Genomic DNA, 24,895 nt, shown 5'->3' on the forward strand with positions numbered 1-24,895 from the left:
GTACATAGAATTAGAATGAGGCAGGGTTTCATTGAGTGTGGGGTTTCCATACTTACTATAATTTAGAGAACTGAAACTGAAAAATGGTCTTGAATCAGATATAGAATCAGGTATGTTATTAGTAAAACACTTTTTGCTTATAAAAAGTAGGGACCATCCCTGCTTTCTTCAGTTCGGGCTTGTCCATCTTGTTGTGTGTAAGAGCCGGACTCTTTTTGCGGCAATACATCCCGTTTCTTATATCGATATACCGTGTTGTGCCTGGCTATTGTAATCGGAGAATTTTCACTGCTCAACACACCTGTACCCGGTATTTTTTTTAACTTCCGAAGAAAATTTTTACATTTCCAATCTGTCCAGCAGAGGGCATCACTACATTATCAAGTCAGGAAACGGAAGATGTCTTTTTCATCCAGCAGAGGGCAGCAGAGTCAAATATTTGAAATGGGATAAATGGCTGCATTTGATGGGAATCATCAGGTGCCTCACGTTGCTGAGTATCCGGGCTATGGAGGTCTAAATGTGCCAAAATTAAATAAACAATTAATTAAATAAATAAATAAATACTTCATTTTATTTCGAAATAATAACCTCATGGCTATTTAATTATTTTATGTTTTATTTCCGAATGGCTGTTTTAATTTCCGAACTGCCTTTTTCATTTCATAATGACACTTTTCCAAAATGGTAATACAGTTTAGTGATGTATGAAATACAGCCATTTACCTCATTTGAAATGTTTGACTCTACTGCCCTCTGCTGGAGCAAAAATATACTATCCGTATCTTCCGTATGTGAAGACTGGATGCAATCTAAAGCCAACAAACTGGAGGTCTGAGGTCCTGTGTTGTACCATATTCAGTCAGCGATTTCCTGGTTGTAAAGCTTCCTTTTATCCCTGCTTTATATGTATTATAAAATGAAAAAGTTAATACTTACAGATGATAGTAAATCAAAGAAAAAAGTGAAAAGACAATGCGTAAAGATATCGGAAATGATAACGATAGTTATCCTGCTTTGGTCACTGAGAGAACACAGATTGCAGAGCACGAGGGACTAAAGAGGTGGGGACTGAGAAGAACAAGAAGTGAGAATCATGTTAAAACGAGCTGAACCCTCTTACGGATACACACACACACACACACACACACAAACAAGCATCATGCATATGGCTACCACTCAGCTACTCTTCCTCTCCATCATCTTCCTCCCTGTACTGCCAGGTAGGACTCGTTTCTCACTGTGTACTGAATACTGGAGCATTGTAGCAGTGAGACTTTCTGCGCCATAAACTTGAATTCATGAATTATACTGAAGTCTGGAGTTTACATGAATATAACATGACTATAATGTAATAAAAATATTTTTTACATTCTGGGTACATTTGCAACTCTTTTTACTTGCCCTGGGCAAGTTTACTTTTTTAAAACATTAATTTACGATGAATAAAAATCACAGTTTAAAAAATAATTCATGAAGCCACAAGAAACTATTTTTGCACGTCTGCAATTGATGGTTTTTTTTTTTTTTTTGTTTCCTTAAAAAACTTTTTCATACACTGCATACTCTTTTCTTTCTTATTTTCAAAGCCATTGAAACCAATTAATAGAGAAAGTCCATTTCATAAATCTCAACTGATGAAATTGTAACGTTTGTGCATTGTGTAGTTGTACAAGGGAATACAGTATATTACACTTTACATTGCAATCATTTGGCAGAAACCTTTACAGCACAGTGAACAGCAGTTGAGAGCATCATTGTTACTCTCAGTAAAACCAGAATGTAGTCTCGCTAAAATGGCCCATTCATAATCACTAAAAGCTATGTGAACCCAAAAAATAACAATCTGTATTTTAATAGTTAATATATTTTTGTAACTGTCTAAAAGCAACAAAATTATGATTCATTCCCCACATCAGTATGCATGATATTCTAAGTAAAGTCAAGCCTTCACATACTTTGCATGATTAAAATAGCTCTGAGATGTGAAAACTGGATGTGAAGTTGCAATGGTATTTTTTTGTAGGTGTGAATACTCAGAAATAGCTTCAACCGCACAGTAAAATGTGCTGTGTTCTTTACTGTGGTGAGCAGAGAGGATTAAAAAGAGAAAATAATGCTGTTCTGCAGCCTCTAATGGTAAAATGATTAAACTCAGAACAGAAGGAGAATACATTTGTTTGTGAAAACGTTTGCACACATTATTTTCTGAGGCTTCCCCTTAGAAATCATTGCATTTAAAAGCCTCAGCATGTAAAGACACTGCCATCCAGAGAGTATGTTCTAAAATGTATGGGCCTTTTTTTCAAGGAAGCAAGAATTAGTTTGCACAGGCTACTATATTTTATTAACCTGTAAAACGAGTGCCCTCTCGTTTCATTGAAAGGACTGTTCTTTCCCTTCTCCTTCCTCCTGTTCTCTCATTTCTCATCTAATAAGATGGCGCCGCGGATGGCTGCCTCGGTGTGTTGACCAAAACAAATTCCTTGTATGTGTAAACCTACTTGGCAATAAAACCTGATTCTGATTCTGATTCTGATTTAAATTTAGGCTTAATTTATGATGCTGTTCTGTGTATACATGCTGCTGTTACTTATCTATGTGTTGTAGATGCAGTGTACCATGGTGCTCTCCATTTCATAACTGCCAAGTCACTCACACACAGTTGCATCTTATACACCAAAGGGGGCCTGACCTCCTTAGCTGCACCTATGCCTCAGTTTTGCCCGATTTTCGAAAATCATTCAAAAACTCCTATCTTACCATTGCTCGACTTGTAATACTGTGATTTCCAGGCTCTTTCTTAGAATTTTAAATGAGTTGTAAATTAATTTTTAAAGTTGGCATCTCCTGCCCCACCAAAATTTGGAATGTCCAATTCACAAACTATGTACAAGCATGCTCATATACGTCCCAAATGCTGGTGTAATTACCAGAACGGATGATGCTAACTTACTACTTAGCTTGCACTGCTTTAGCCAGCGTGCTAATAATGAGTAATAATGTCCTACGCTAATAAGCACACAGTTATGCATGCTTAGTCTTGCATCCAATAAAACAGTCAATATGTTCAAATGACACCAGTACCGAAATAAGACAGACGCCATCGTCAGAGCCAGCCACAGGCCCCTGGACAGACAATAGGGGTCGCTCAAGTAACAAACAGTGCTATCCCCGCCAGTTTAATCCCTCCCATATATCCCTTTGCCCATATAGCCAACTGTGTGCCGCCCCTGCAGGGCTGTTGGCTACTGTCAACACCAGAGCGGGTCGGATTTGAACCGAGACCGTGGTGCTTACGGCGCTTTTACTTGTGAGCCACCCAGCAGCCAGCAAAACATACTTTCAAATTCCCCATCCGCAAACACCTATTTCCCCCAGAGTGATGTACATCTCCACTTCTGTATGCTGCTCTGGATAAGAGTGTCTTTGTGATTGTCATTCAGTGTAATACTACAGTTGAAAAGCTGCTTTTATTAGACTTGGTGGTAATGGAACACATCCTTGAATAAACTGAATCTTGACACTTGTCTCTTTGAATGAATGCAAAAGTAGGGTAACTGCAACACAGGTCCTGAGTGTAAATGCATTTAATCACACTGTTTGCTGGTACCATTGTTCCACGTTTTTCTTGTACCACGTTACTCTTATGTTTCTTCTGTGTCTCTAAAGGTATTGAGTGTGTGCCTGCTGTTCTGTCTTATAAAAGAGATTTCAATGTTATGAGGCTATGTATAAGTAAAGGAAAAATAAAAAATGTCAGAATATTACTATCAAGGATGTGTAGGAGACCATTACCAAATGTGCTTATGTTTTAGTTTTTCATTTGTGTAATGCATTATCATTTTTAAAAATCTACGATTTAACAGAATGTCCAAGAAACTTTTGAAAATTAATGAATGAATTGAATTACAAGATTATTGTAACAATTTGTTCTATATGTTGCTGGGTTAGTCCAAATTTTACTAAGATCAAATGTGTTGGTTACACTTATTGTCATGGTGTGTTTGAGTGAATAAGTGCGTTGGTGATGTTTGTACTCAGTAATAAGGGCACACCACTCACAGAGGGCAAAACACCACATTTCACCAAGACTGCTTTATGTGGACCAGATAAGGATGGGATGTACTTTATTCAGACAGGGGAGAAAGCAGAGAGAGTAACAGATACAGAGGGGATCTCAAATCAGAAGTCAGCTGCCTTATAGACTGAGTTTTACTCCATTGTGATGGTAAAATGAACCCAAACTGATGAAGTGTGTGTTTCTCTCTGCAGGTGCTGGTGCTGTGTCCACAGTGAGTAATGTAGCTGTACAGACAGGAAGATCTGCCACCATCCCATGTCACTATGATAAGAAATATGAAAAGCATGTGAAATACTGGTGTCGGTGGTCAGATTGGAATACATGTCATACTCTAGTACGCACTGACTCTCCAGAAGTCGAAGGTGAAACATCAATCACTGATGACCCTACACATCATGTCTTCACTGTTACCATGACAAAGCTGACGGGGCAGGACACTGGATATTACTGGTGTTGTGTAGACATTGATTGGTATTTAGATGACTGCACATATCTGCACCTGTCTGTCACCGCAGGTAAGATGGCTTGAGCACACACTGCACTCAGAAAGACCTGCTTCCCAACCTCTTAATAACAGCATCTTCACTTGATGATTTTCAATCATATGCTGCTCAGAACGTTCTACTGTAGAGTGCTGCACTGGGGGTAAATGGGTTAACCTAGCGGTTATCCTAGCAGCACTGAGTTTATCCAAAACATATAAAAGTGCTGGCATGTTTGTTTGTGACTCTACAGAATGAATGAGAGTGGGGTGGCAACTTTAATGGTACTTTCTTTGCAATCTACTGCCAGCATGAATCCATGAGAATATGGAAATTATTTGCTTTGGACTTTGAGTGGCTTTAATGTGCAGTTTATTTTTATTTTGGGGAAAACCTAACAGATACAATGCTTTATATTTTTGTCTTTATTCTATGGTTTTTATTCAGAAGCTCCTGGACTCTGGGTTGACCAGCAGGAGGTGACCGGTGTGGAAGGGGGCCATGTCAGTATGCAGTGTCACTATAATGAACCGAGCAGCATGAAGAAGTGGTGCAGGGCTGAGGGCTCCTGTGTGGAAGTGAATTCTGCTAAATCTGGAAGATCAGAGATCAAATACAACCGCTCTAAAAAGGTCTTCATTGTGACAATGAGGGAGTTGAACAGAGAGGACCCTGGCTGGTATTGGTGTGCTGCTGGAGAACTACAGATCCCTGTTCACATCACTGTCACTCAGAAAACTACTACTACCACAGTCACCACAAGTAAGGAACTCAAACCAAATAAACCTGTATAACAATGCATTTTATCATAGAATATTAAATGGTCTTTTCTGTCACTTCCTGTCTGTTAGGGCATGTTGTGAATTTTTTTAAAAAACAGACGGGTATTAATGGTGTTTTCTCTTCTGACACTTCATAGCAACCCAATCTTCAACATCAAGACCACTATGCACATCTCTTCCAGTTAGCACAGCAACCACATCAGCTACAGCTGAAGAGCCTTCAACCTCAAAGCAGTTAGCAGTCACAATACCTCGGTCATCTATTCCACCCACTACCACTTACAGTAAACGGTAAGATATGTATGAAGGAAAAGCCTACTAAATATTCAACTTCGTATCTTTTTAAAAAGAAATTAATAATAATTTATATTATTTATAATTCGTATAATTAATATGTATAATTATAATGAATCATAATAAAAATAATAACAATAATAATATTAAAAGTAACATAGTTGATAAATGCACCATTTTTTAATAAAATGACTGCTTTTCCTGACCAATGTGCCCCAGAATTCATTCCTCTTTCAAAGTCAATGAGGCGTCCTCCTGCAGCTACGCTAAGGCTGTGTAAATATGATCAATAGAGAACACAGTGTCAGATACCGAAAGACGATTGGCTCAAAGAAACAGAGTTATTATTTTGTTCTGGTGCAAGTGTGTGGTGCAAAAAATGCACAGTGTGTGTTTACATGACCCCTGAATCTCATGTTGGCCTTTAAAATGGGGGTGAAAATAAAAAGGTAAAAGAAGATAAATTTTGTATCTCTACAAATATATTTTTATGAAACAAAATGTCATGAAATCAGGTATTCAGCTCAAATGCAGCATAATTTCAGAGCAGAGCTTCTCATTTCTCTCAACAGCAGTAGTACTGGAATCCCGTAATGTGGATATATGACCCTAAAGCATGCCGCTGAGTTTAAATTTCATGTACCCTGTTACTGCTGTTAAGCCCTTCAGACCTCATAATCGTCCTGATGACATCAGGGATACTGTTGCTGGCGGCAGCTGTTGCTACCGTTACCTGGAAGCTGTGGAAGAAACACAGTGAGTATCCATATGAAGCATGTTGGGTGTTGAAGAATCATTTGGATGCTGTGTATATGATCAGTCAGCAGAGTATTAGTGAATACACTGAATTCCACAGGCAGTGGGGGTTCTCATAGGGGGGCTCACAGCTCTGTCCTGATCGCGCTCTCTTATCCCAGCTCATCGTGTGTCTCCTCACAGAGAGCGTCCAGGCGAACACAAGAGCAAGAGAGGACAGGAGGAACGAGGTGACAGTACGTCGGTTTTTACACTCTTCTCTCTGCCGAGAAAGCTGAGGGTCAATGTCAGACACAAATCATTCAAAATATAAGCTGAGCCACAGAATGGACAAGGACAAATGGTGACTGTGGGGGTGTGGTCCTGTGGAAAAAAATGACTGCCTACAACAAAGTGTGAAAGATTTTTATTCATGTAAAAGAAGTTCATATACAGAAAAGCTGCACTTACCAAATTAAATTAAATTCAGAACAATCTTAGATTGGATACTTCGAGCCACACAAAGTTTCTGGTTGAACATGTAGAACTGGGAATCTGCAAACATGACGCTAAGCCTAAAGACACTAGCTCTATTTACACAGAACGACTACTATGATTTATTTCATAGTAACATGTAGATATTGCTTTTTCTTAACTCTGTAGCTTGATGTCCTTTCTCTTGGAAATTAGCTCACTTGCTTGTACCTGGTCCACCTGTTGAATGGCCCTACTGTACTGTTTAAAAGGCAGAGGTCTGTACAGATAGACCAGCCATTATGATGAGTTTCTCGTTGTGTCTCTCTCCTGGCAGACTGAAGTGACCTACAGCACAGTGTTCACCAAGACACGGTCATCATCACACAGAATGAGTCCACCTCAGTCACAGGTTGGATAGCGGTTGGATTTCTCACACATTTACAAAGTGTCTTTGCAGAGAATCACTCACAAAATTCAGTCTCATTTCTTCCTTCCTACAGATGTTTAGAGATCCTGTCTTTTTCAGATTTTGTTTTCTTGGATAAAATTATAGGTATAGCTGTGTAACAAGTTCCTAACCCTAACCCTAGATACTGTTCTTCCCTCTGGATAAAAGCATTGGCTAAATGATTGTAATGTGATGTAAACTCTGGTCAGTAACAGAAACTTGTTCCCTCTTACTGTCCCAGTCATCTGAGAGCTCTGCAGATGAGGTCATGTACTGCTCAGTCATCCTGCAAAATCCACAGGTGAGACTGTTCACCATTTTTCAGTGTCAGGTACACAGGCAGCAGGTATCAGTAGGTAAACTGGCACACAATGGGAAAGGTGAACATGTAGGTATGATCACTATTCTTTTAACCTTGATTTACGTCTTCAAATGCCCACACCGAAAACACAGAGTGCCAATTACAGTGTGCATAGCTGGAGTTTAAATCTCCACAGAACTGCATTACCACTGGAACAGCTATTTAAGTATGAGAAACAAGAATGAGCTGTTCAGGTTTCATGCAGTTATGTGGTCTAGGGGTTTAAAACTGAGGTTTAGTCTGACCCACAGAATATTGAAAGGGAAATGTTTGTATACCTCTCAGTAAAGTTCATTGTTAGTGACTAAAATACTGTGTATGCATGTCCTCTTCTGTACAGGCCACACACTCCCCTAACCAGTCTCCAGCAAGAACAGCCGAAGATGTGATTTACAGCTCAATAGCCCAGCAGAAAAAATAGGTATATTTAGATGGATTTGCAATTTTTTCATCAGTTGAGCAGATCATTCTTTTTGCTTCCAACACATAAGAAGTAAGAGTCCGTAACTACTGTTGTAACTAGGAGCAGAAACTGCTGTCATATGGCATCTTTACTACCTCTACGTTCCCCTGAGATTTCTCTCTTTCTCTCTCATTTCAGTGATTACAGACACATGGTGGCTGTCGTAAAGGGTTCACACTCTGCTGTTTGAGTAGCGCTAAGAATAATCACAAGTGTTTGACCGTCTTTTCCTCTGTGGGGTTTCGGTTCCTGAATGTCAGATCTTCAGTGAAGCAGGAACTTCTTGCATGGCAAACTCTATCTGCAAATTCTACTCATATTCCACTGATGGTTTAATTTCACACAGACCGGGACATTCAGTAATTATGACCACACAGGTTTCACCTGCCAATATTTAATACATATAAACAGCGTAGGCTGATATTAAAAAAGTTGTAAGCCATGCAGCACAGTATAGAAATAGTAGATCTGACTGACTGAATGCCTTTGGGTGTTCATATGGGGCATTTATTCTTCATGCCATTCTTAGCTATTTCTGATGTAATGTGACCGGAGAATAAATCACCCTTTAACAGACAAGTAAAGCATCAGATTACAAGTAATTAGCAGCTTGTTGTTGGATTAAACCAAATTCTGGGCATAATACTCTGCAGTTTTGCTCTTTGCCCAAGAAATATCAACACCTTAAATCATATAAGATACTTATCTCAAGGCTCTGTGACTCATGGAAGTTGCACTGAATTATCTCTATAAACTATCCTTCATTCCTTTCACTGTTTTTAGGACCCTTTTTCATTGTGCTAAAGGGTTTTCATTGTTTAACCCAAATTATCTTGATATGTATACGTGAATGTTCCCTGTCAGCTCAATAGGGGGCAGCAATGAGTTTGATGACGGTCCCGACAGCAATTCTGTTTACATCACTGAACTGTATAAGAAGAGTTCATTGGTTTATATGCACAAGGGAAGAGGTCTGGATGCTCAGCAAAGTGAAGAACCTGAGGATTCCCATCAAATGCAGCCATTTAGCCCATTTCAAATGTTTGACTCTGCTGCCCTCTGCTGGATCAAAAAGGATACTTTCAATTTCCCTATGTGATAATGTACTGATGCACTCTGCTGGACAAACTAAAAATGTTCATATCTTTGCTAGATGATTAAATTAATGTGGTATAGCTGACTGGCACAGAAAAAGTATAATTCTAAGTTGTTCATGTCTTCATGTATGTGAGAACTCTGGATTCTGCATTCAAAAGCCAACAAACTGGGGAGCTCAATATTTACGACATGCTCAGAGGTCCTGTATTGTATCATATTCAATCGGTAAACGATGTCTTGGCTGAAAGCTGACTTTTATCCCTGTTTTATAGGTATTATAAAGTTAGAAATATAATACATATACATGATAATAAACAAAACAACTAATAGTGAAAAGATAATTCATAAAGATGCAGGAAATGATAATGATAGATATCCTGGCCACTGAGAGAGCACAGATTACAGAGCATGAGGAACCTAAGAGGTGGGGACTGAGAGGAACAGGAAGTGAGAATCATGTTAAAAAGAGCTGGACTCTCTATCAGATGCATACACACACAAGCGGGCATCACACGCATATGGCTCCCATTCAGCTACTCTTCCTCTCCATCATCTTCCTCTCTGTACTGCCAGGTAGGACTCCTTTCTCACATTGTGTACTGAACACTGGAGCATTGTAACAGCGAGACTGTCTGCACCATAAACTTGAATTAATTAATTCCACTGAAGTCTGGAGTTTACATGAATAGAATATGATTATGACGTAATTCATATATTTTTTGCAATCTGAGCACAATTTCTTCTCTTTTTACATGCCCTAAGCTAGTTTACTTTATTAAAACATTAATTTACGATTAATAAAAATCACAGTTTAAAAAATAATTCATGAAGCCACAAGAAACTATTTTTGCACGTCTGCAATTGATGGTCTTTTCTTTTTTGTTTCCTTAAAAAGCTTTTTCATTGACTGTTACACTGCATACTCTTTTCTTTCTTATTTTCAAAGCCATTGAAACCAATTCATACTGAAAATCCTTTTCATAAATCTCAACTGATGAAATTGTAATGTTTGTGCATTGTGTAGTTGTACAAGGGAATACAATATATTACACTTTACATTGCAATCATTTGGCAGGCACCTTTCCAGCACAGTGAACAGCAGTTGAGAGCATCATTGTTACTCTCAGGAAAACCAGAATGTAGTCTCGCTATAAAGGCCCATTAATAATCACTAAAAGCAATGTAAACCCAAAAAATAACAACCTGTATTTTAAAAGTTAATATATTTTTGTAACTGTCTAAAAGCAACAAAATGATGATTCATTCCCCACATCAGTATGCCTGATATTTTAAGTAAAGTCAAGCCTTCACATACTTTGCATGATTGAAATAGCTCTGAGTTTAAACTGGATGTGAAGTTGCAATGGTATTTTTCTGTAGGTGTGAATACTCTCACAAAAGCTTCAACCACACAGTAAAATATGCTGTGTTATTTACTGTGGTGAGCAGAGAGGATTAACCACAGGAAATAATTCTGTTCTGCGGACTCTAATGGTAAAATGATATATTGTGAGTGGAAGGAGAGCACACCTGTTTGTTAGTTATATATATGTTAGTATATATATATATATTTTAACCTGTAATAGGCTTAATGTATGATGGTGTTTGGTGTATGCATGCTGCTGTTTACTTATCTATGTGTTGTAGATGCAGTGTACCATGGTGCTCTCCATTTCATAACTGTCAGGTCACTCACACACAGCTGCATTTTATACACGAGAGGGGGCTGGACCTCCATAGCTGCACCTAGGCCTCATCTCATCTCTCGAAAATCATTCAGAAACTCCTATCGTACCTTTGCTCGTCTATCTGTGATTTCCAGGCTCTTTCTTAGAATTTTAAATGAGTTAAAAATGAATTTACAAAAAAATAAAGTTTGCATCTCCAGCCCCACCCAAAATTTGGAATGTCCAATTCACAAACCATGTACAAGAATGCACAAATACACCCTTGGTGCTGGTGTAATTTCCTGAATGGTGGATGTTAGCTACAGTAACTATTTAGCTTGTACAGCCTTGGCCAGCATGCTAATAATGGGTATTAATGTCCAATGCAGATCATATGCGAATGAGCACGCAGTTATGCACTCTTAACCTTGTATCCAATAAAACAGTCAATACGTACAAATGACACCTGAACCAGCCACTCACAGACACCGTTGATGCACATACATCGTTCTGGTAATGACACCCGTCTCGGGTTGTTCTCTGAAACACACAGTCCCAGCCAGCTGCTTCTTTTCACACCTCAGCCACAAGCTGCGCACACTCGCCAGAGCAGGGGTGGGGGAAAGACCCATTTATACGCGTGCGCAGAGAGCCAGCCGGAAACTACTGGAGCGGGTTGCTCAAGCAATGAATAGTGCTTTCCCTGCCAACTGAATATCTCCCATGCTGTATATCCCTTAGGCCAGGGGTTCTCAATCTTATCCAGAAAGGGCTGGTGTACATGCAGGCTTTTGTCTCAACCAAGCAGTAACACACCTGATGCCACTAATTGAGGTTCTCAGCAAAGACTCTAGTGGTTGATTAGTAGAAGCGGGTGTGTTACTGCTTGGTTGGAACTAAAGTGTACACCCACACCGGCCCTTTTGGGGTAAGACTGAGGACCCGTGCCTTAGGCAAAGCAAATTGTGTGCCGCCCCTGCAGGGCTGCTGGCCACTGCCAGTACTGGAGCGGGTCGGATTCGAATTGTGTTTGTGGTGCTTACTGCACTTTTACCAAGTGAGCAGCTAGCAAAAGATGCTTTTTAAAATCCCCATCCCCAAACGCCCATTTTCCCCAGAGTGATGTACATCTCCACTTCTGTATGCTGCTCTGGATAAGAGTGTCTTTGTGATTGTCATTCAGTGTAATATTAGGTAGCTGTTTTGTAGGTGACTTAGTTAATGCACCTGTCTTAACTACTGCTTGTATTTTTGCATAGAATGCGTTGCTGCTGTTCTCGTTTGTGTTAGTGCTAAACAGTTTAACCTTCAGGGCCCAAGTTGAGCTATGCGGTTGTTCCCTGCACTTGGACCGGTACTTCTCTCTAGGGTTTTCGTCATACTTGTTCCTGGTTATGGTTATACACTTTGTTGTATGTCGCTCTGGATAAGAACGTCTGCCAAATGCCTGTAATGTAATGTAATGTAATGTAATACTACAGCTGAAAAACAGTTTTTATTATACTTGGTGGTAATGGAACACATCTCTGAATAATCTGGATCTTGACACTTGTCTTTTTGAATGAACGCAAAAGTGGGGTAACTGCAATGCAGGTCCTGAGTGTAAATGTTTTTCATCTCACTGTTTGCTGGTACCATTATTTCATGTATTTTTTTTGTATTATGTTACTCTTATGTTCTTATGTGTTTATCTTCTGTCTGTAAAGGTATTGTGGGTGTGACTGCTGATCTGTCTAATAAAAGAGATTTAAATGATATGAGGCTACGTATAAGTAAAGGAAAAATAAAATATGACAGAATATCATTTCACCAAGACTGCTTTAAGTGGACCAGGTAAGAATGGGATGTACTTTATTCAGACAGGAGAGAAAGCAGAGAGAGTAACAGATACAGAGGGGATCTCAAATCAGAAGTCAGCTGCCTTATAGACTGAGTTTTACTCCATTGTGATGGTAAAATGAACCCAACCTGATGAAGTGTGTGTTTATCTCTGCAGGTGCTGATGCTGTATCCACAGTGAGTAAAGTAGCTGTACAGAGAGGAAGATCTGTCACCATCCCATGTCACTATCATAAGAAATATGAAAAGCATGTGAAATACTGGTGTCGGGGGTCAGGTTGGAACACGTGTCGTACTGTAGTACGCACTGACTCTCCAAAAGTCGAAGGTGAAACATCAATCACTGATGACCCTACACATCATGTCTTCGCTGTTACCATGACAAAGCTGAAGACAGGGGACTCTGGATACTACTGGTGTTGTGTAGAGATCAATTTGGATGTAGATGAGGGCACACTTCTGTACCTGTCAGTCACTGCAGGTGAGATTGGTTCAGCACATAATACACTCAGTGAGACCTGCTTACCAACCTTTTCATAATCATCTTCACTTCTCCTCATGATTTCCTCACGGTACTTTCTACTGTAGACTGCTGCACTGGGGGTAAATGAGTGAACCTTGCGGTTATCCTAGCAACACTGAGTTTTACCAAAACATATACAAGTGCAGTCATGTGTATTTGAAAATATCATTGTTACTCTGTAAAACTATTTAGGCTCTACATAAGGAATGAGAGTGTGGTGGCATTTCTGGAATTTTTTTACAACCCACTCCCAGGCTAAATCCATGAGACTATGGAAATGATTTGCTTTGGTAATCAAGTGCCTTGTGCAGTTTGTTCTGATTTTGGGATTTTGAGGGATTTTTAACAGATACAATGCTTTATATTTTTGTCTTTATTCCATGGGTTTTTATTCAGAAGCTCCTGGACTCTGGGTTGACCGGCAGGAGGTGACCGGTGTGGAAGGGGGCCATGTCAGTGTGCAGTGTCACACTAATTATCCAAGCAGCATGAAGAAGTGGTGCAGGGCTGAGGGCACCTGTGTGGAAGTGAATTCTGCTAAATCTGGAAGAGCAGAGTTCCAATATAGCCGTTCTAAAAAGGCATTCATTGTGACAATGAGGGAGCTGAAAAGAGAGGACACAGGCTGGTATTGGTGTGCTACTGGAGAACTACAGATCCCTGTTCACATCACTGTCTCTCAGAAAACTACTACTACCACAGTCACCACAAGTAAGGAACTTAAATTAAACAAACCTGTAAGACAATGGATTTTATCATAGAATTTTAAATGGTCTTTGCTGTCACTTTCTGTCAGTGAGGGTTGAAAAACAGGTGTGACAGGGTGTGAATGTCATGGTGTTTTCTCCGTTTACTCTTCATAGCAACCCAATGTGCAACATCAACACCACCATGCACATCTCTTCCAGTTAGCACAGCTACCACATCAGATACAGCTGAAGAGCCTTCAACCTCAAAGCAGTTAGCAGTCACAATACCTCGGTCATCTATTCCACCCACTACCACTTACAATAAAAGGTAAGATATGTATGAAGGAAAAGCCCGCTAAATATTCAGCCTTGTATCTTTTTAAAAAAGAAGTTAATAATAATAAAATAATAATAATAAAAGTAACATAGTTTATAAATGCTTAAAAGGATGTTGGACCACCATTATTTTTAATAAAATGACTGCTTTTCCTGACAAATGTGCCCCAGAATTCATTCCTTTTTCAAAGTCAATGAGGCGTCCTCCTGCAGCTACGCTAAGGCTGTGTAAATATGATCAATAAAGAGCACAGTATCAGATACTGAAAGATGATTGGCTCAAAGAAACAGGAGTTTTTTTTTGTTATGGTGTCTGTGGTGCAAAAAACGCACACTGTGTGTTAACGTGACCACTGAATCTCATTTTGACATTTAAAATGCGGGTGTAAATAAAAAAGTAAAAGAAGGTAAGTTTTGTATCCTTACAAATATATTTTTATAAAATATAATGTTATGAAACCAGGTATTCAACTAAAATCCAGCATAATTTCAGAGCAGAGCTTCTCATTTCTTTCAGCAGTAGTAGTACTGGAATCCCGTAATGTGGATATATGACCCTAAAGCATGCTGCTGAGTTTAAATTTCATGCACCCTGTTGCTATTGTTCAGTCTTTCAGACCTCACATTCGTTCTGATGATATCAGGGATACTGTTGCTGGCGGCAGCTGTTGCTACCATTACCTGGAAGCTGTGGAAGAAACACAGTGAGTATCCATATGAAGCATGTTGGGTGTTGAAGTATCATTTGAATGCTGTGTATATGATCAGCACACTATTAGTGAATACACTGAATACACTGAGTCACAAGAATTCCACAGGCAGTAGGGGCTCTCATGGGGGGGATGGGGGGTCTCACAGCTCTGTCCTGATCGCGCTCTCTTATCCCAGCTCATCATGTGTCTCCTCACAGAGAGCATCAGGGTGAACGCAAGAGCAAGAGAGGACAGGAGGAACGAGGTGACAGTACGTCGGTTTTTACACTCTTCTCTCTGCCGAGAAAGCTGAGGGTCAATGTCAGACACAAATCATTCAAAATATGAGCTGAGCCACAGAATGGAAAAGGACAAATGGTAGTCCTGTGGAAAAAATTATTGCCTACAACAAAATGTGAAGGTTCTTTATTCATATGAAAGAAGTTCATATACAGAAAAGCTGCACTTACCAAATCAAATTAAATTCAGAACAATCTTAGATTGGATACTTCGAGCCACACAAAGTTTCTGGTTGAACACGTAGAACTGGGAACCTGCAAACATGAAGCTAAGCCTATAGACACTAGCTCTATTTACACAGAACGACTACTATGATTTATTTCATAGTAAAATGTAGATATTGCTTTTTCTTAACTCTGTAGCTTGATGTCCTTTCTCTTGGAAATGAGCTCACTTGCTTGTACCTGGTCCACCTGTTGAATGGCCCTACTGTGCCATTTAAAAGGCAGAGGCCTGTACAGATAGACCAGACATTATGATGAGTTTCTCGTTGTGTCTCTCTCCTAGCAGACTGTAGACTCTGAAGATGAAGCGACCTACAGCACAGTGTTCACCAAGACACAGTCATCATCACACAGAATGAGTCCACCTCAGTCACAGGTTGGGTAGCGGTTGGATTTCTCACACATTTACAAAGTGTCTTTGCAGAGAATCACTCACAAAATTCAGTCTCATTTCTTCCTTCCTACAGATGTTTAGAGATCCTGTCTTTTTCAGATTTTGTTTTCTTGGATAAAATTATAGGTATAGCTGTGTAACAAGTTCCTAACCCTAACCCTAGATACTGTTCTTCCCTCTGGATAAAAGCATTGGCTAAATGATTGTAATGTGATGTAAACTCAGTAACAGGTCAGTAACAGAAACTTGTTCCTTCTTACTGTCCCAGTCATCTGAGAGCTCTGCAGATGAGGTCATTTACTGCTCAGTCATCCTGCAAAATCCACAGGTAAGACTGTTCATCATATTTCAGTGTCAGATGCACAGGCAGCAGATATCATTAAGTAACCTGGCACACAATAGGAAAGGTGAACATGTATGTATGATCACTAGTCTTTTAACCTTGATTTACATCTTCAAATGTCCACACCCAAAACACAGGATGTCAATTACAGTGTGCTTAGCTGGAGTTTAAATCTCTACATACCTGCATTACCACTGGAACAGCTGTTTAAGTCTGAGAAATAAGAATGAGCTGTTCAGGTTTCATGCAGTTATGTGGTCTAGGGGTTTAAAACTGAGGTTTAGTCTGACCCACAGAATATTGAAAGGGAAATGTTTGTATACCTCTCAGTAAAGTTCATTGTTAGTGACTAAAATACTGTGTATGCATGTCCTCTTCTGTACAGGCCACACACTCCCCTAACCAGTCTCCAGCAGGAACAGCCGATGATGTGATTTACAGCTCAGTAGCCCAGCAGAAAAAATAGGTATATTTAGATGGATTTGCACTTTTTTCATCAGTTGAGCAGATTATTCTTTTTGCTTCCAACACATAAGAAGTAAGAGTCCGTAACTACTGTTGTAACTAAAAGCAGAAACTGCTGTCATATGGCATCTTTACTACCTCTACGTTCCCCTGATGTTTCTCTCTTTCTCTCTCATTTCAGTGATTACAGACACATGGTGGCTGTCGTAAAGGGTTCACACTCTGCTGTTTGAGTAGCGCTAAGAATAATCACAACTGTTTGACCGTCTATTCCTCTGTGGGGTTTTGGTTCCTGAATGTCAGATCTTCAGTGAAGCAGGAACTTCTTGCATGGCAAACTCTATCTGCAAATTCTACTCATATTCCACTGATGGTTTAATTTCACACAGACCGGGACATTCAGTAATTATGACCACACAGGTTTCACTTGCCAATATTTAATGCATTTAAACAGTGTAGGCTGATATTAAAGAAGTTGTAAGCTTTGCAGCACAGTATAGAAATAGTAGATCTGACTGACTCAATGCCTTTGGGTGTTCATTTGGGGCATTTATTCTTCATGCTATTCTTAGCTATTTCTGATGTAATGTGACCGGAGAATAAATCACCCTTTAACAGACAAGTAAAGCGTCAGATTACGAGTAATTAGCAGCTTGTTCTTGGATTAAAGCAAATTCTGGGCATAATACTCTGCAGTTTTGCTCTTTGCCCAAGAAATATCAACCCCTTAAATCATATAAGATACTTATCTCAAGGCTCTGTGACTCATGGAAGTTGCATTTAATTATCTTTATAAACTTTCCTTCATTCCTTTCACTGTTTTTAGGACCTTTTTTCATTGTTTAACCCAAATTATCTTGATATATGTATGTGTGAATGTTCCCTGTCAGCTCAATAGGGGGCAGCAATGAGTTTGATGACAGTCCCGAAAGCAATTCTGTTTACATCACTGAACTGTATAAGAAGAGTTCATTGGTTTATATGCACAAGGGAAGAGTCCCGGATGCTCTGCAAAGTGAAGAACCTGAGGATTCCCATCAAATGCAGCCATTTAGCCCATTTCAAATGTTTGACTCTGCTGCCCTCTGCTGGATCAAAAAGGATACTTTCAATTTCCTACGTAATAATGTACTGATGCACTCTGCTGGACAAACTAAAAATGTTCATATCTTTGCTAGATGATTAAATTAATGTGGTATAGCTGACTGGCACAAAAAAAAGTATAATTCTAAGTTGTTCATGTCTTCATGTATGTGAGAACTCTGGATTCTGCATTCAAAAGCCAACAAACTGGGGAGCTCAATATTTACGACATGCTCAGAGGTCCTGTGTTGTATCATATTCAATAGGTCAGAGATTTCTTGGCTGAAAGCTGACTTTTATCCCTGTTTTATATGTATTATAAACTTAGAAATATAATACATATACATGATAATAAACAAAACAACTAATAGTGAATAAATAATTCATAAAGACGCAGGAAATGATAATTATAGATATCCTGCTCTGGCCACTGAGAGATCACAGACTGCAGAGCATGAGGGACCAAAGAGGTGGGGACTGAGAAGAACAGGAAGTGAGAATCATGTTAAAACGAGCTGAACCCTCTTACGGATATACACACACACACACAAACAAGCATCATGCATATGGCTACCACTCAGCTACTCTTCCTCTCCATCATCTTCCTCTTTGTACTGCCAGGTAAGACTTGTCTCTCACACTGTGTACTGAATACTGGAACATTGTAGCAGTGAGACTGTCTGTGCCATAAACTTGGATTATTGAGTTATACTGAAGTTTGGAGTTTACATGAGTTTAAATGACTGTAATGAAATTAAAATTATTTTTTTATAATTTAAAATATTATCTGAGTACAATTGCTTCTCTTTTTACTTGCCCTAAGCAAGTTTACTTTCTTACAACATGAATTGTCGATGAATAAAAATCACAGTTTAAAAAAGAATTCATGAAGCCACAAGAAACTATGGTTGTCTGCAATTCATGGCCGTTTTACTTTTTGTTTCTTTAAAAAAAATTTTCATTGATGCTCCTTTCTTTCTTATTGACAAAGCCATTGAAACCAATTCATGTATAAAGTCTTTTTCATGAATCTGAACTGATGAAAATGTAACGTGTGTGCATTGTGTATTTGTGCAATGGAATCCACGTTACTTTTCCAGCACAGTGAATTGCAGTTGAGAGCATCATTGTTACTCTCAGGAAAATTAAAATGTAGTCTCGCTAAAAAGGCCCATTCATAATCACCAAAAGCAATGTAAACCCAAAATATAACCTTTATTTTAATAGTTAATATATTTTTGTAACTGTCTAAAAACAATAAAATCATGATTCATGTCCCATATCAGTATGCGTGATATTCTAAGTAAAGCCAACCCTTCACATACTTTGCCTGATTACAATAGCTCTGAGCATTAACTGAAAGTGAAGTTGCTATGGTATTGTTCTCGAAGTGTGAATACTCTCACAGAAATAGCTTCAACCCAACAGGAAAATATGCTGTGTTCTTTATTGTGGTGGGCAGAGAGGTTTAGCCACAGGAAATAATGCTGTTCTGCAGACCCTAATGGTAAAATAATATGCTGTGAGTGGAAGGAAATCACACCTGTTTGTTAGCTCTTTTGCACATATTATTTTCTGGGGCTTCTCAACCTGTGAAGGTACTGCCATCCAATGAGTATGCCTTTTTTCATGGAAGCAAGAATTAGCTTCCACGGGCTGATATATATATATATATATATATATATATATATATATATATATATATATAGTTTAATTAATTAATTAATTTATTTTAACCTGTAATAGGCTTAATGTATGATGGTGTTTGGTGTATGCATGCTGCTGTTTACTTATCTATGTGTTGTAGATGCAGTGTACCATGATGCTCTCCATTTCATAACTGTCAGGTCACTCACACACAGTTGCATTTTATACACAAGAGGGGGCTGGACCTCCATAGCTGCACCTAGGCCTCATGTCTGGTGTCCAATTTTCGAAAATCATTCAGAAACTCCTATCTTACCTTTGCTCGACTTGTCTGTCTGTGATTTCCAGGCTCTTCCTTAGAATTTTAAATGAGTTAAAAATTAATTTATAAAAAAATAAAGTTTGCATCTCCAGCCCCACCCAAATTTTGGAATGTCCAGTTCACAAACCATGTACAAGAATGCACAAATACACCCTTGGTGCTGGTGTAATGTCCTGAATGGTGGATGTTAGGTACAGTGACTATTTAGCTTGTACAGCTTTGGCCAACATGCTAATAATGGGTGTTAATGTCCAATGCAGATCATACATGCATTTATATAGCGCTTTTATCCAAAGCGCTTTACAATTGATGCTTCTCATTCGCCAGAGCAGTTAGGGGTTAGGGGTTAGGTGTCTTGCTCAAGGACACTTCGACACGCCCAGGGCGGGGTTTGAACCGGCAACCCTCCGACTGCCAGACAATCGGTCTTACCTCAGAATCAGAATCAGAATCAGAATTGTATTTTATTGCCAAGTACGTTTACACATACAAGGAATTTGTTTTGGTCAACACACCGAGGCAGACATCTGCTCAGCTCCTGAGCTATGTCGCCCCCATATGTACAAATGACACCTGAACCAGCCACTCACAGACACCGTTGATGCACAGACATTCTGGTAATGACACCCGTCTCGGGTTGTTCTCTGAAACACAGTCCCAGCCAGCTGCTTCTTTTCACACCTCAGCCACAAGCTGCGCACACTCGCCAGAGCAGGGGTGGGGGAAAACCCATTTATACGCGTGCGCAGAGAGCCAGCCGGAAACTACTGGAGCGGGTCGGATTCAAATTGTGTTTGTGGTGCTTACTGCACTTTTACCAAGTGAGCAGCCAGCAAAAGATACTTTTTAAAATCCCCATCTCCAAACGCCCATTTTCCCCGGAGTGATGTACATCTCCACTTCTGTACGCTGCTCTGGATAAGAGTGTCTCTGTGATTGTCATTCAGTGTAATACTACAGTTGAACAACAGTTTTTATGGTTGGTTTAAATGGAACACGTCTTTGAACAATCTGGATCTTGTCTTGTCTTGTGTCTGTAAAATGAACCCAAAATGATGAAGAGTGTGTTTCTCTCTGCAGGTGCTGATGCTGGAGCTGTGTCCACAGTGAGTGATGTAGCTGTACAGACAGGAAGATCTGTCACCATCCCATGTCACTATGATAAGAAATATGAAAAGCATGTGAAATACTGGTGTCGGGGGTCAGATTGGAATACGTGTCGTACTCTAGTACGAACTGACTCTCCAAAAGTCGAAGGTGAAACATCAATCACTGATGACCCTACACATCATGTATTTGCTGTTACCATGACAAAGCTGAAGACAGAGGTCTCTGGATACTACTGGTGTGGTATAGAGATCAATGGTGGTGGAGATGAGAGCACACGTCTGTACCTGTCTGTCACTGCAGGTAAGATGGCTGCAGCACACACTGCACTCAGCGAGACCTGCTTCCATCGTCTTAATAACAGCATATTCACAGAACTTTTTTTTACTGTAGGCTGCTGCACTGGGGGTAAATGAGTTAACCTAGTGGCTATCCCAGCAACACTGAATATAAATATGCTGGCATGTTTATTTAAATATACCTTTGTTACTCCGCAAAACCATTGGTTCATTTTAACTATACATGAGGAATGAGAGTGTGGTGGCAACATTAATGGTGATTTTTTTTTTTTTTTTTTGCAAATCACTCCCAGGTTGTGTTCATGAGAGTACAGAAATTATTCGTTTTGGTCTTTGAGTCGCTTGTGCAGATTATTTTGATTTTTGGATTTCGGGGGCAACTTCACAGATACAATTCTTTATGTTTTTGTTTTAATTCCATGGTTTTTTACTCAGGCACTCCTGGACTCTGGGTTGACCAGCAGGAGGTGACCGGTGTGGAAGGGGGCCATGTCAGTGTGCAGTGTCACTATGATGAACCGAGCAGCATGAAGAAGTGGTGCAGGGCTGAGGGCTCCGGTATGGAATTGAATTTTGGTAAATCTGGAAGAGCAGAGATCAAAAATGGCCGTTCTAAAAATGTCTTCATTGTGACGATGAGGGAGCTGAACAGAGAGGACACAGGCTGGTATTGGTGTGCTGCTGGAGAACTACAGATCCCTGTTCACATCACTGCTGCTCAAGAAACTACAACTACCACATGTAAGGAATTAAATTTTAAATGGTCTTTTCTGTCATACCCTCGCTGTGAGTGTTAGGGTTGTAAATGGCTTGTTGCAAATTTGTTTTCACCAACTGGTGCCAGCGCTGTATTATTGTGTAGACTGTAGTGTATCACTGGCTTGTACAGCGCAAGCTGGGAGTTCTGTTCTACTTTTGCATTGCAACAGTGTTGCAGAACACACACACACACACACACATGCACGGACGCACACAAATAACAATAAAAAATGGAGATAATCTTCATGAATCATTCATTGATATATATTATTCTCAAGGGGGGTGGGAGTGCTTTTGTAACAGAATTATTAATCTATTTCCATTCAAATTTCAGTCTGGACTTCGAGCTTGCTGACAGATGCCATCGCATCTCCCTCTGAAGCCCACAAGCAGTACACACTGGTCATCACAACAGAAGCACCTTTTACTGTGTTCGACTCTTCTACTTCCTATGTCCAGAAGCCCAGTTGTCCAGAACACGGAAGCCAGCCGTGTTCCAGGTGAGTTTTGTGTTCTCCCCTTAGCTTTTCCTCTTTCAGTGAGTGAGGCCAGTCTATGTCCATCCCCTCGATGTGTCTGTGAGCATCTTTCCCACTTCCTGTAAGCAGGCAGGTTCACCATGAGACAGCAGCTGCACTGGAGCTCATTCAGTGCTTTTGCTGCCTGCAGATTAGAGTGTGCTGAAGGGAACACACTGATGTGCAACCAAATGCTTGGAAATGAGTTCCAATGTGCGACACTACTGAGGAGATAATACAGAAACATAATCTGTGGTGCGCTCACTGAATGACACTCAGACCAGTCTTTTCTGCGTAGTGCACCGACGAGCTTGGAATGGACTCTGGGGCCGCTACGCCACACCGGGGTTGCTTTGGTGTTCGTAATATGCTCCGCCGTCGCCTTTTGGAAGATTTGGCGATACCGCAGTAAGTCGTGTCATCTTCTGTTATTAATTCAGTTTTCATTAAATTGGCACATGGAGGTTTACCGCTAGCATAATCCACTCCGAAGCGCCAATACTGACATAATGAAAAGTTCGGTAGACTTACCCACACAATTACAGTGCCTTCGGAAAGTATTCAGACCCCTTTACCTTTTCCACATTTTGTTACGTTACACCCTTTTTCTAAAATTGATAAAAATCCATTTTTATTCTCATCAATCTACACACAATATAATGACGAAGCGAAAACAGAGGTTTTTGAAATTTTTGAAAATGTATTAAAAATAAAAACCTGACATATCACATTTACATAAGTATTCAGACCCTTTACTCAGTACTTTGTTGAGGCACCTTTGGCAAATCTTATATGAAACACTCTCGTGCCAAATGAGATTTTTTTTTTTTTTTTTACCATGAAAGATGTTAGTGTAGCTACTAAAAGATACACTTGGGCTTACACGACTGTAAGAAACCATTAGCAATAACAATAACAAGAACAACGAGAATACAATGAAATGCATAACTGGTTTAATGTTTCGGGGTAGAGGGGAGATAACTGTTGATTTGAAAATCGAATGTTCATTTATTGAACGGTTATTCTACCGCGTGTTTGATGCGATAGGAGCGCAGCACTCGAGAAAGAATAGAGAAGTCGTGGGACGTTACGCAAAGAACACCGCAGAGCCCTGCAATCTACTGACCATGGATGTGGTACGCAAAGTTTTTTTTTTGTTTTTGATCAGTCAAAGTACTGGATTTCGTTTCCATATGAATTGTATGACGAAATTGTGTTTTCCCTTTTTTATTAGATCGCTCTGATGTCATCATCACCAGAATCGTTCCAGCCTCAGCTTTAACGCCTCAATATCTGCACCTATCACCTGCCACAGTTTCTATCCTATTTTAATTATATGATGATGTTTATTAATAATAATAATAATAATAATAATAATAATAATAATAATAATAATAATAATGAACGTGCACATATGATTTCAAACAAACGCTTTTTGACCATGTGCTCATCAACTGTGTTATTTTTAACTATGTACTGTAACAGACTACACATATTTACAGAAGGTATATGCTATCTGCATTATGATATATAATTCCCAATGTGTTACTTACAATGAAGCCTGTTAAAAATTGGTTACGCAAATAATAATGAAGTATTTCAGAATCCCAACTGCAATTCTGTTTACATCACTGAACTATTTAAGAAGAGTTAATTGGTTTATATGCACAAGGGAAGAGGTCTGGATGCTCTAAAACGTGAGGAACCTGAGGATTCACCATTGGAACCGTTCCTCTCCGTGCTCAGAACCGTTCGGCCCTGCAGTGGAAAACGGGCTAAATGCAGCCATTCAGCTCAAATGTTTGACTCTGCTGCCCTCTGCTGGATGAACAAGATACCCTCCATTTCCTCACGTAATAATGTACTGATTCCCTCTGCTGGACAAACTGGAAACGTTCAAATCTTTACTAGGAGATTAAAAATCATGATATAGGTAACTGGCACAAAAAGAAAAATAATCTAAATAATCTAAATATTATTATTATTATTATTATTATTATTATTATTATTAATATTAACATTAATATTAATAATAACAAAAACAATAATAATACTAATAATAATAATAATAATAATAATAATCTAAAATCTAAGTTGTTCTTAGAGTCTTCATGGATATGATGACCTGCATTCAAAACCCAAGAAACTGGTAAGATCAATATTTATGGCATGCTCAGAGGTCCAATACTAGCTTAGTTATCCTGTCCTGACTTCCAGTCAGCGATTTCCTGTCAGTAAAGCTTTATGCTATACAAGTGAAAGAAAGAAAATGTGATATTTAACCTGTGTGTTTAGTTTGGGACAAATTTTCCCATTTTAAACTTTTAGTAAAGAGGAATGATATTGTTGACAGATGTATTTTTTAACCAGTGACTAATCCTGTCTAAGTTTGGTTATTGTTTTGTGTTCCTGTGTGTTATTCATCATCTGTATTTGCTTTATGTCATTTTGCTGATATAGTTTC

General features: G+C 39.3%; 2 protein-coding genes across 2 annotated transcripts; both read left to right on the forward strand.

The window, feature by feature from the left end:
• The first annotated feature begins 126 nt into the window (after positions 1-126).
• Positions 127-17,896, forward strand: LOC118225772 (polymeric immunoglobulin receptor-like). The gene is made up of 19 exons (XM_035414674.1): positions 127-1,223; positions 4,276-4,599; positions 5,014-5,328; positions 5,486-5,639; positions 6,304-6,398; positions 6,582-6,634; positions 7,189-7,263; positions 7,544-7,603; positions 8,004-8,078; positions 9,575-9,797; positions 12,888-13,211; positions 13,650-13,964; positions 14,117-14,270; positions 14,888-14,982; positions 15,189-15,241; positions 15,778-15,870; positions 16,157-16,216; positions 16,617-16,697; positions 16,878-17,896. Exons 1-18 carry the CDS (start codon positions 1,097-1,099, stop codon positions 16,695-16,697), a joined length of 2,676 nt encoding a protein of 891 aa, XP_035270565.1. The 5' UTR covers positions 127-1,096; the 3' UTR covers positions 16,878-17,896.
• Positions 17,897-18,017: 121 nt separating this feature from the next.
• Positions 18,018-24,407, forward strand: LOC118225173 (polymeric immunoglobulin receptor-like). The gene is made up of 8 exons (XM_035413257.1): positions 18,018-18,400; positions 20,829-21,158; positions 21,590-21,895; positions 22,248-22,413; positions 22,730-22,839; positions 23,479-23,567; positions 23,666-23,787; positions 23,865-24,407. The coding sequence occupies exons 1-7, from the start codon at positions 18,340-18,342 to the stop codon at positions 23,711-23,713; spliced, it is 1,110 nt and encodes a 369-aa protein (XP_035269148.1). The 5' UTR covers positions 18,018-18,339; the 3' UTR covers positions 23,714-23,787; positions 23,865-24,407.
• Positions 24,408-24,895: the final 488 nt, after the last annotated feature.

The sequence above is a fragment of the Anguilla anguilla genome, chromosome 4, assembly GCF_013347855.1.
Source record: "Anguilla anguilla isolate fAngAng1 chromosome 4, fAngAng1.pri, whole genome shotgun sequence".
NCBI classification, from domain to species: Eukaryota; Metazoa; Chordata; class Actinopteri; order Anguilliformes; family Anguillidae; genus Anguilla; species Anguilla anguilla.